The sequence below is a fragment of the Juglans regia genome, chromosome 11, assembly GCF_001411555.2.
Source record: "Juglans regia cultivar Chandler chromosome 11, Walnut 2.0, whole genome shotgun sequence".
Taxonomy (NCBI): Eukaryota; Viridiplantae; Streptophyta; class Magnoliopsida; order Fagales; family Juglandaceae; genus Juglans; species Juglans regia.
The window spans coordinates 26378599-26390056 of NC_049911.1; the positions used below are offsets into that span (position 1 = coordinate 26378599).

Here is an 11458-nt window from a genome sequence, read left to right on the forward strand (position 1 = left end):
TAAGGATTAGCCATTGACACGAAATTAACAGTTTAGAATTAAAAAATACAATATATTTAATTAAAGTACTTGACATGAATAATATAATTAAACGTTTAACTCATTTATGATAGGTTTAGAACATAAACTACTCTCAACTCATCTCAACTCATCATTATAACTTTTTTAAATTTCAATACAAAATATAATAAACAATTCAATTTTTTCAAACATCAAAATAATAATAATATTAAAAAATAATATTCTAATAATATTTTATCATCTCAACTCAACTCAACTCAACTCAACTCACTTCAACATCCAAACTCACCCTCATTAAATTAAAGATAATTCATATTTAACACGACAATCGGACCGATTAGAGGAAAGGACAGCGTTTGAAATGAGGTGTGAGAGAGAACTCCTGTATTAATGATGATTATTAAAAAAGGAAACCGGAAGTCATAGTATTTTCATTTCAATTAAAGTGGCTGCAAGCTGGACAAAGGCACCTCGGCCACTTTATCCTGCGCAATCATCTCCACTTATCCTGCGCACCCTTCGCCGGCTTCGGAGCTGAGATCTCCAAGTTTACAGACACACACGTAGTGATTCGAGCAGCTATTGCCTTAACTTTGACTTCAGGTACGGATCGGTCTCTGTACTCTCGAGAAATCTTTGCTTCGTTAGTCCATACGAGTCCGTCTATGAGTAATTTCGACTTTGAATTGGTAGTTGAAAGGATTCTGACTAATAAATACAATATAAGTTTTTCTCTGTGAAACATGCAATTGATCTACACCCTTTCTTTGAAACAATGTTTTCGATGTATCTTTCTCCATGCTTATTTAGTTCTGATTGTTGGTGCTGATTGGTCTTGATCTGCTGAATCTCTGTGTATGATAGCTGAAGTGGATTGATTGGATGTTATAATATGGAAAATTTCGAATGGTCATATAAAGTGAAATTATTCGAACCATAATGTGCAAGTTTGCGACTAAATTGTGGTATTAAAGTGACTATATAAGGGACAGCAGAAGCCCACGTGTGTCAACTTTGAGGTAGATCTGTTTTATGTTGAATAAAAATTCCCATATCACTAAACCTATGAAAAAAGGAAGGCTGAATTCTGTTACTTGCACGCCCTTACGAAAAGATTCTATGTGATTGTCTGCTATATGAGAGAAAATAAAGGATCTATGACATTAGTCTTGTTATTTGCGAGAATGGATTAGTTTGGTTTGATTGGGAATCCTAAGATTGTAGCTAAGTCACTGATATGGTAATACTATTATGACGAGAAGTCATAAGATCATATTTACTCTCAGGAAGATATTTCTTAAATTTCCGTTTTCCTATAGTTCAGTTGCTCAATAGAACCTGCATATGGGTTCATATCCTTCGTGTTGTCATTGACTTAACCTTAAAAAATGAAGTAAGTGAAATGTTTTCAGTGCATTTCTTTTTAATAAATTATTTACTTATATACAAAGGAAAATGAAAGGAAGCAAAATGAAGAGATTTTCCCAATTATTATTACTTTTTTCTTTTCCCTGAAAGCCAATCCTGTTAGTTGAAGGAAAATTTACCAAGGTCGTAAGTATGGAGTATTAAGAACGTAATATAAATAATTAAATATACCTCTTCCTATAACCTTAAGCTTTTGAGACAAAATGGTGATTTTATAGGGTATCAAAACAAAGGTCCTGAGTTCAAATCTGACTCTACACTCTATCACATTTAATTAAATATTTCATGTGTTGGGCCCACTTACTGAGGGGGGAGTTTGACCCACATATGAGGGTGAGTGTTAAAAATATAATACAAATAATTAAATATACATTTTTCCATCAACTTACGCTTTTAGGACTAGTAGTGGTTTCACATGGAGTATACTTGTGTAACTAGGAGAACGAATTGGTGATCTCGATCATCTCTTACGATATTGCAAATCTGTCAATTAAACCACAATAAAAACGTCATTGCATATTCTTTGAATAGATTAATGTATTCATCATTTTAATTGAAATTTTCAACTGTTTTTTGGAGAGTATGCTGATCAACTTCTCATGAAGCACTTTAACTGGTCTGTTCTATTTATCATCTTCTAGTCATCTTGAGTTATTTCTCTGTTTATTTAAGCTGGTACTTTTGGATTAGAGAGGAGTACTCTTCAGGGAAGGAGTCATGAGCTGCTTTAGTTGTTGTCAAGAAGATGATGACCATAAAGCTGCTGAAAGTGGAGGTCCATACCCGGTGAAAACTTCAGCAGGTAATTCTGCCAGCCAAGCTAGAGTCATTGCATCGGGACTATATCAATTCAAGTAACTTTGTAATGAATTACTGGATCTATACAATCGCTATCTGAATTGATATCTTCTAAAATGCACCGGCCGGATTGGTTGGAGACTTGGGTTTTAAGCTTTATGTGTTTATACAGCTTAAATCCATTTTCTGAGACATGCATGCTCCATTCTTATAATGTTTCTTTGTTGCTTTTATTTTTCTTTTGGTATTTCTATTTTGTTTTATTTGCATGTGTTTTCCCAATTACTGATTTTGTTACTGTAATCTGAACTGAATTTTATCCCGCAGGAAATGATGGAGGCTATCATACATCAGACACTGCACCCAAGGGTGCACAAACTGTGAAAGTCCAGCCCATCGAAGTTCCTGCCATACCAGTGGATGAACTAAAGGAAATTACAGAGAACTTTGGTACAGGTGCTTTAATTGGCGAGGGCTCTTATGGAAGAGTATATCATGGGGTTCTTCAAAGTGGGCAGCCTGCAGCAATCAAGAAGTTAGATGCCAGCAAACAACCCGATGAGGAATTTTTAGCCCAGGTTTAGGCAATTGTATTACTATCTTTGCTGTGTCAATAAATTGGGTTAAGCTTTGTGTTAATCAATGTTCTACTTTACAGGTTTCTATGGTGTCAAGGCTGAAGCATGAAAATTTTGTCCAGTTGCTTGGTTACTGCATTGATGGGAATTCTCGTATCCTTGCCTATGAGTTTGCATCTAATGGATCTCTTCATGATATTCTACATGGTATGTAAAATTGAATTGCAATTGTAAGAGGTTAAAAACCTTTATCACATGTTTACCTATAAGAAAAAACCTTTATCATATGTTTATTTTTTTTAGCTGCTTTATCTTTTATGCATTGGCTTACATCTTATGCTGAAGTAAGGAAATTTCTTATGTAATTTATCAAAGATGCAACTGAGAGCTGAAATATTTGCAGTTTCTAAGTAGAATTAAGAGTTGTCATTTTTTTTTTTTTTTTTTTTGTAGGGGGGAAGGGGGTTAAAGGAGCACAACCCGGTCCTGTTCTTTCATGGGCACAACGTGTTAAAATAGCTGTAGGGGCTGCAAAAGGGCTCGATTACTTGCATGAAAAGAGCAATCCTCATATCATCCATCGTGACATCAAGTCCAGCAATGTACTGATCTTTGATGATGATGTTGCAAAGATTGCGGACTTTGATTTGTCAAATCAAGCTCCTGATATGGCTGCACGTCTTCATTCAACACGTGTTCTAGGAACCTTTGGTTATCATGCACCTGAGTAAGCAATTTATGGTTGCATCATGTGTGTTTTCCATTTCCCTTTCTTTTTTGTTTGAAGTATGATATATGATCACGAGTGAAGCTAATCTTGTTAACTTCGCATGAAATTGGCTGCCAAAGATTTCGTGGAACAACTGTGATATGCATTGCTTATGTAACTCATTTAGTGTTTCTTTTGGTTTATGAGATATTTCCTGACAAGAAATGAATCCTCAGAATTTTTACTGAGGCCAATCCAACATCAAAAAGGGTTGCAAGTGCTTTATTTTCCTCTCTTTCAATTAATTTGGGCATTAGCTGAAACTACTTAAATATTTCTATATTAAAGCTTGGTGTGAGATTTCATTTGGTTTTTTTCAAATGGCATGATGAGACTGCATTCCTTGAGCTCCATCCATTTATCATTCTGTACTTGTGGTTGGCAGGTATGCCATGACTGGACAATTGAATGCCAAGAGTGATGTCTACAGCTTTGGTGTTGTCCTGCTTGAACTTTTGACAGGGAGAAAACCTGTTGATCATACCTTACCACGTGGACAGCAGAGTTTAGTAACATGGGTACCGAATTGCACTACTCTTTTCTTACATCTAGCTCCTCTGCTCTGTTTTCATTCATTTTAGAAAAAATAAAATAAAATATTGTCCATGTACCGAAGCTGAATTTAGGATGGTTTTGAAATTTTTTAGGCTACACCAAAACTTAGCGAAGACAAGGTTAGGCAGTGTGTTGATACAAGACTTAATGGAGATTTTCCTCCCAAGGCAGTTGCAAAGGTACTTACTTTGGCCACTCCCCATTTTCAGTTAAAGAATCAGCATTTGTTTTCTAACTCACAGTTAAGGTAGAACTCAGAACAAGCGTACGCAGTTGGCACGTAATATAAAGAAAATGGAAAGCAAATTATCTATCGCTTCAAAGTTCAAACCCTTTCTTGGCCCTAAACTCTCATCTCAATCCCATTGTTTGTCTTGCTTTACAGATGGCTGCTGTTGCTGCATTGTGTGTGCAATATGAAGCTGACTTCCGGCCGAACATGAGCATTGTAGTCAAAGCCCTCCAGCCACTGTTACATACTCGGCCTGGACCCGCTGGTGAACCACCAAGCTTGTGATTTCTCTCTCTCTCTCTCTCTCTCTCTCTCTCTCATGTGGGTATAAAAATATTAGAAAGATTGTTTGAGAAGGTGGTGGTAAATTTTTTGAACAAGGTTCCATTTGCTTCCATCATTTACAGTATCAATTTGTTCATAATTTTGGGCTGGGTGCCGCAGGTCGGGGGGGTCTTTCCTTTCATCTGGATTATGGAATTACTCTTAAATGATAATAGAGAAAATCTATTTATAGGTTTTATTTTTTGCACATCCAACACACCGTTGTTAAAAAATTATTGGTATTTTATTTTTTTAAAGTTATAATAAATCCTACTATAATAAGTTGTGTTAATAAGCCGTGTTAAAATTATTTTTTTAATGTTAATAAGTTATGTGTAGTTAAACTATCATAATATTTTGGGCTATATCTCCTCCTCCCTCTCTAAGATGGATGACAAGACCTTGACTCGTGCTTTATAACAAAAATCTGTGGTTATGGAAAGCCTTAGTGACACGTGATCTGTGAATAATAATAAAAAATTGATAAAAAATTGATGTAAAAATAATAATAAAATATTAAATAATAATAAATAGATAAAAACTAATAATAAAATATTAAATAATAATAGAGTAATCTCTACTAACCAAACAGAGACTAGACTCGAATTCAGACAAGAAGAAATCCTTAAACCACGTTGCGAAAATGGTAAAAGATTATCCAAACAACAAACGCTGCAATGGACAGGCAAGGACGTGAAGGGGCAATTAAATAACATAATAATTCATTTTATGATTGATTTCCATGAGGCCTGAATCACATGTCCTTGCCATTCCCACGATGAATCCATCTTCAATTAGTTACAAGTGGGAGATGGAAATCAATGGTTCATATGGATTATACAGTACCCACTCTTCTGTGGTGATTTTTATGAAAGGAAATTCATTAATTGATGTGACACGTGTCGACAAATGGAAGCAAATGGATGTGACTCCTAACTGATGAAGAGAGCTCCGTAATTTTCCTTCCTGATTTTCTCGGCAAATATGTTAATTATTTAAAATGTATTATATTAATAAATATATTAAAAGATAATAAATGAGATAACAAATTAAAGATAAAGAATCTTTCTCGCAATTAATATTACAGCAAATCTAATGCTACATTTTTCATTTTCAATTTTATTTCAAGTGATAAAAAAAATAAACATATAAAATAAGTTATAAAATATATAATATTTAAATTTTAAATAAAAATTATATATCTATCTCTTAAAATCCGAAAGATGTTGTTTATCCGGTAAATAAGATTCTGTTTGAAATTTAGAATTAAATTAAAATTAACTCAGTTTAGACTAATTTTAAACTAAACTTAATATTTAAACATTTAACTCTAAAATCACTAAATCTATCTAAACTCAAAATCTCTTTACATATAGGATACACAATATTTTTCAACTGAACACTTTTTTACATGTAAGACCCACAATCTTTTTCAACTTTCTATAAATATATCTAAACTTATCTTAACATCCAAACACATAACTCATCTTAGGTAGACTCATAAAACTCATTCCACTATCTCAACTCATTACTATTCATAAAAAACTAGCTACGTTTAGTTTCCAAACTCAGCTGAGTTCAGTCTAATTTTAAGTTGAGTCTAACATCCAAATACTCAATTATCAAATTATTAAACTCAGCCAAATTCAAAACCTTTTTATACGTTAGATCTATAACTTTTTCAACTTAAATCACCTTTATACATGTGACCCATAACCTTTTTTATTTTTCATAAAAAATACTAAACTCATCTTAACATCCAAATATACTTTAAACTCAGTTTAGATGGTCCCACATAACTCACTTTACTACTCAACTCACTATTATTCATAAAAAACTCAACTTAACTAAACTCAATTCAATATCTAAACACAATCTAAATTCATCTCAATTCAACTCAACTCAACATCTCTTAAATCATCCTTCCCAATTCAGATACTGAGATACGGCTACGGATCATTATGTCACGGTAAGTATCTTTGATTAACGTAAACGTCATCGTTTTGAGTTGTTGCCATTTATTAAGGACCATGGACCATCGTGGTTATAGAGAAAATTACAGAAAAAGAAAAAAGCTGAATACAATCGCGGATTTCTCGTCCCTCCGGATCTCTCCGACTTCCATTTTGGCCTCGAGCTCCAAAAACCCTATCACACGGGAAAAAAAAAACGTTGTATGACTCTCAATCTCCATTTCAGTCTCTAGGTTCTTCTCTCTCTCTCTCTCTCTCTCTCGGTGATCTCCGTCATTGTTTCTTTCGAATCAGATTCGCAGTTGTGAATGAGTAAACTATTTCTTAGTTGTTTTTTTATTCATTATTCACATTCAATTCCTTGCTACGACAAAAATTTCGTTTAGTAGTAAATGCTTTATAGTTTTGGCGCATAATTAGCGATTTTATTCTATGGTATCTTTGTTAAATTAATAATATTTATTTATTTTATAACAATAATGGTGTTCAGTCTATAATGGTGTTAGCTTTTAATTTTGGAAACACTTAGCAATTTTATTCCATTTATTAATTGTTCCATGTCGAGGATAATGGGGTCTAACGTGCATCTGGATCTGTGTGGTTTAGTTGAAATTTGGATTTGCTACAAGCACTGTCAGTATAATATGTCCTAGTTATAGATAAATCTCTTGTTGATATTCATATTCTAACCGTGTTGTTCGATTGCTTTGAATAAAACTCTGAACAAGTGTTTTGCAAAATTTCCTTGCTTTTTAATAGTTAAAGAAAGATCTTGCGGTTGCCAGTCATGCTGGACTGATGATATAATGATCACCCACGGCATTCTTTTGTCAGTTTAGAGATGTAAGCGTTGAAATCTCAGTGATAGCATTGGTTTTGATAATTGGCATGTTGGTAATAGTTGGTGAACAGGGGAATCTCGTCTTCAACAAGAATAGTTGCACCGGTCTATATGGGGGAAATATGTGCGGCATAGCCTAATTTTTCATTTGGAAAGCTTGTATTCTTTGATGCCGCTTGGAAAGCAAAGAGTCTTTTTTGAAGGGTTTTTGTAGGACTCGTATTCCAGCCATGATGGTCAGCAGGCAGCATCTGTTGACCTATATTTACCTTCTAGTTTACATAGTGCTTTCATCCGGAGTTATTTTGTACAACAAGGTGAGGCATTCCTGATATGTCTGTCACATTATCCAGGGTTATTTTTTGGCTCTTTTTTTTTTCTTTTATAATTTGGTTCTGATTTCCCAACTGCTAGATTAGATAATTACTATTAACTCCTTCTCATTCATGCAGTGGGTCCTCTCGACCAAGTACTTCAATTTTCCGTATCCAATAACCCTCACTATGATTCATATGGGATTTTCTGGCGCGGTTGCATTTTTTCTCATCCGCATTTTCAAGGTAGGAGTCTGTTCAAACTTGTGATGCCTTTGCTCTCTTCTATCTTCTCATCACTGGTTTCCTACCATCCACCTAAAGATGTAAATTTTATTGAAGGACATGAAGCGATAAAATGAAGATTAAGCTCTACTGTTCCAACTTTTTGAAATGTTTTTTTACTAGGTCTCATCCCATTTCATTTCTTACTTTCTTATTCCCTCTTTGATTTCTTCTCTGTGCCATGGCATACCTTCTCTGTCATGCATTCTTTTCCTTTATACAAATCTATGTTGGCCAAACAGTTTGATATTTTTAATTGGTGCGTAATTGGTGCAGGTTGTTGCTCCTATTAAAATGACGTTCAAAATGTAAGCTAGTCACATGAACTCTTTGGTTTTTTGTGTAATCAAAACCTTTTGCTTTTCAGTAATGTCCTGGCTTTGCAGATATGCAACATGTGTCGTTCCTATAAGTGCGTTCTTTGCATCAAGTTTATGGTAAGCAACCTATATTGTAGAATTAGACTGCTGGTTTGAAATTGAATACAGTAATTGTTTCCCATAAGGCACGAGCTTATGCACACATGCTATTCTCTGACATAGCTGGGGACAATTCCAGGATACGATCTTGAGGCTTTTGTTATTTTATTTTATTTAGACAAGAAACAATAATTTTGGGCATGTTAGCCAGTTGTTTTACTATTGTCCTACATGCACCTGTGAAATTAAGAACTAATCTAAGCTGGTCCAACTATGAATAATACTATCAAGTTCTCCTGGATTGCAAGGATACTTGTTGTAGTGCTTCATGTGAGTTTTTTCATTATTATGTAGAAAGCAGTATCATATTCATGTTCATCAGTTTTAGTTAGTAGATATCAATACTTTTTGTTGGAAAAGGACTTCTGAATTCATTTTTACATCCTAGTCTGGCTGGGATTAAGGCTTAGTTGAATTGATTTTAGAGTTAACAATGATCTTTGACATTTTAGCTACTGTGGGGTCAGAAATGTATCTTCTTTCCATATCGTTTTAAAATCCTATTGCACATGGAAATAATTGGGCTGAACATCTTCATGATTAGATTATTTTTGTGCAAGTTTTTTTTGTTACTTGAAGACAATCGATTATAATGGCTAGTAAGCTTTCTTAGATCATTCCTGCTAAGTTTTTAGCAGTTCTTCTGTTAACTTTGATCTGTTTAGGTGTTCATGATTTGAATACTTGCTTTTGCATCGTTATGTTGATTTGTCTTCACTAATAATGTCTCATGTGTAACTTATGATTTACATATCCATAATGGCATGCATTTATCGTTAATTCATATATTCCCAGTATTCTTATATAAAAAATTCAGATTCCAAGTACTAAATGCATTTTCTGTGTCTATACAGGTTTGGCAACACTGCTTACCTGTACATTTCTGTGGCCTTCATCCAAATGCTTAAAGCCCTAAGTATGTTAATATTATGTGTTTGTATATCATTGGCATGCCTTGTAAACTACTGAATGGCTAAACTCTGCTTAAAATCTGGATTTCACAGTGCCAGTGGCGACATTCCTGACGGCAGTTGTCTGTGGCACAGACAAATTAAGGTGTGACGTGTTCTTGAACATGCTGCTGGTCAGTGTTGGAGTCGTCATTTCCTCATATGGGGAAATTCATTTTAACGTGCTGGGTACAGGTTATCAAGTTATGGGGATGTTTGGTGAGGCTCTCAGGCTGGTCTTAACACAAGTTCTTCTTCAAAAGAAGGGCTTAACATTAAATCCTATCACCAGTTTATATTACATAGCACCTTGCAGGTATTTTATTCTCACATATCTGGAACCTTTAAATAGGAGTTCTATTTATGAGTTTAACATGTTGATTCAAGCACGAATGGTGCTTATATGGTGTTCTGGTCTTTAAATAGCTCAACCTTGTTAGGAGTTAAAGCCCCGCTAACTGGAGGATTCATCAATCCTTTTTCGCAATTCATTCAATTTAAAGCCATATTATTTTATCTTTCTGTGGATATGCTTCCAGATAAATCAATTGACATGCAATGTGGGGGAACAAATTTAAATTATTTATGCTGTTTGCATAAATTACTGATTCTCACCCTCTTTCATGTGCAGCTTTGTCTTTTTGTTTGTTCCTTGGTATTTTCTGGAGAAGCCTGTAATGGAAGTTTCACAGATTCAGTTCAATTTTTGGATATTCTTCTCAAACGCACTTTGTGCTCTAGCTTTGAACTTCTCAATTTTCTTAGTAATTGGAAGAACCGGAGCTGTAACTATCCGTGTTGCGGGAGTTTTGAAAGACTGGATACTCATTGCCCTTTCAACTGCTCTATTTCCCGAGTCTATTATCACTAGCCTCAATATAATTGGTTATGCAATAGGTACATTGTTGGTTTGCTATTCGTTTCAACCGTTAAAACTTTCTAGTTGGTACGACCTACTGAACTACTTCCATCTTGCTGCAGCTCTCTGTGGTGTCATCGTGTATAACTACTTGAAGGTCAGAGATGCTCGTACATCTCAACTTTCTCCCGAGAGTCTCCCAGACAGTGTGATAAAGGTCAATATTCTATGCTATTCTTGTAATATTTTAGGTTGAGTGATCTCATATTCTTTCCTAATTTATGACTTATTCCTAGGAATTCTATAAAGTTTTCCCCGACATTTGATGATACTTTGGAAGAACCATTACGATGATGCCCATCTTAGAAAACTAATGTCTGCCATGGCGAGTGACCTCCCATCTTATTTCCGTGTGAAGGTTATTGCCCAGGAGCAAGCACATAATCTTAAGATTGCTACCTCCAACTAAGCATCCACTTTAAAACTCTGGCTATCCGATTGAACTGATTTTACATCGTCAAGTTTTGTTAAAAGAGGAAGATTAAGTAGTGGAACCACGGTTATTTTATGTTTTGGTTAAAGGAAAGATGTAAAAATTATCTAGTGCCAATCAGTTTCTTGAATGGTTGTACAATTCAAGTTATTATCTAGTTATATTCGTTTTGTCTCCTCCAAACATTGCAGGAGTTGAAGATGGAGAAGAAGACATCTGATGTATATGTCCCCAACGGCGAGGCGAACAACAACAGTGGTGGAAGGATTGGTTCTCTTCCTGACTCAGATGTGGATGAAGAAGCTTCTTTGATTCCTCACTCGAGGGTGTCTCATCTTGGGAGAAGCCAGCTTAGTAGCCATACATCCTAGAAGCAGAGAGAGAATTGCAAGAAAGTAGCCAGTCAAAGTACCACCAAGTCCTCCTTTTCTTCAATGTGGAAATTATATATTTTTCACGGAACATCTTTATATAGACGAGTGTATACTGATTTATTGTAAAGATTCTGTTTGTTTCATCCAAGACCCTAATGTGGTAGAGGAGAAAAATTATAAATATA

At 34.8% G+C, this 11458-nt stretch overlaps 2 protein-coding genes across 7 annotated transcripts; both read left to right on the plus strand.

Annotated features, from left to right (window-relative positions):
• The first annotated feature begins 386 nt into the window (after positions 1-386).
• LOC108999877 (pto-interacting protein 1-like) lies at positions 387-4900 on the plus strand. Of its 2 annotated transcripts, none has more exons than XM_018976765.2 (8): positions 387-624; positions 2140-2251; positions 2575-2825; positions 2906-3032; positions 3279-3552; positions 3980-4112; positions 4242-4328; positions 4535-4900. In XM_018976765.2, exons 2-8 carry the CDS (start codon positions 2167-2169, stop codon positions 4664-4666), a joined length of 1089 nt encoding a protein of 362 aa, XP_018832310.2. In that variant the 5' UTR covers positions 387-624; positions 2140-2166; the 3' UTR covers positions 4667-4900. The 2 variants fall into 2 exon arrangements, with proteins under 2 accessions (XP_018832310.2, XP_018832316.2); XM_018976771.2 differs by having other exon boundaries at positions 442-624; positions 2122-2251.
• Positions 4901-6752: 1852 nt separating this feature from the next.
• On the plus strand, positions 6753-11454 carry LOC108999860 (probable sugar phosphate/phosphate translocator At3g17430). 5 transcript variants are annotated; one of them, XM_035695778.1, is made up of 11 exons: positions 6770-6911; positions 7438-7521; positions 7591-7836; positions 7972-8079; positions 8395-8426; positions 8505-8555; positions 9452-9513; positions 9602-9863; positions 10179-10444; positions 10529-10623; positions 11091-11454. In XM_035695778.1, exons 3-11 carry the CDS (start codon positions 7750-7752, stop codon positions 11268-11270), a joined length of 1143 nt encoding a protein of 380 aa, XP_035551671.1. In that variant the 5' UTR covers positions 6770-6911; positions 7438-7521; positions 7591-7749; the 3' UTR covers positions 11271-11454. The 5 variants fall into 5 exon arrangements, with proteins under 5 accessions (XP_018832301.1, XP_035551670.1, XP_035551671.1 ...); XM_018976756.2 differs by lacking the exon at positions 7438-7521 and having other exon boundaries at positions 6753-6911; positions 7580-7836; XM_035695777.1 differs by lacking the exon at positions 7438-7521 and having other exon boundaries at positions 6757-6879; positions 7580-7836.
• Positions 11455-11458: the final 4 nt, after the last annotated feature.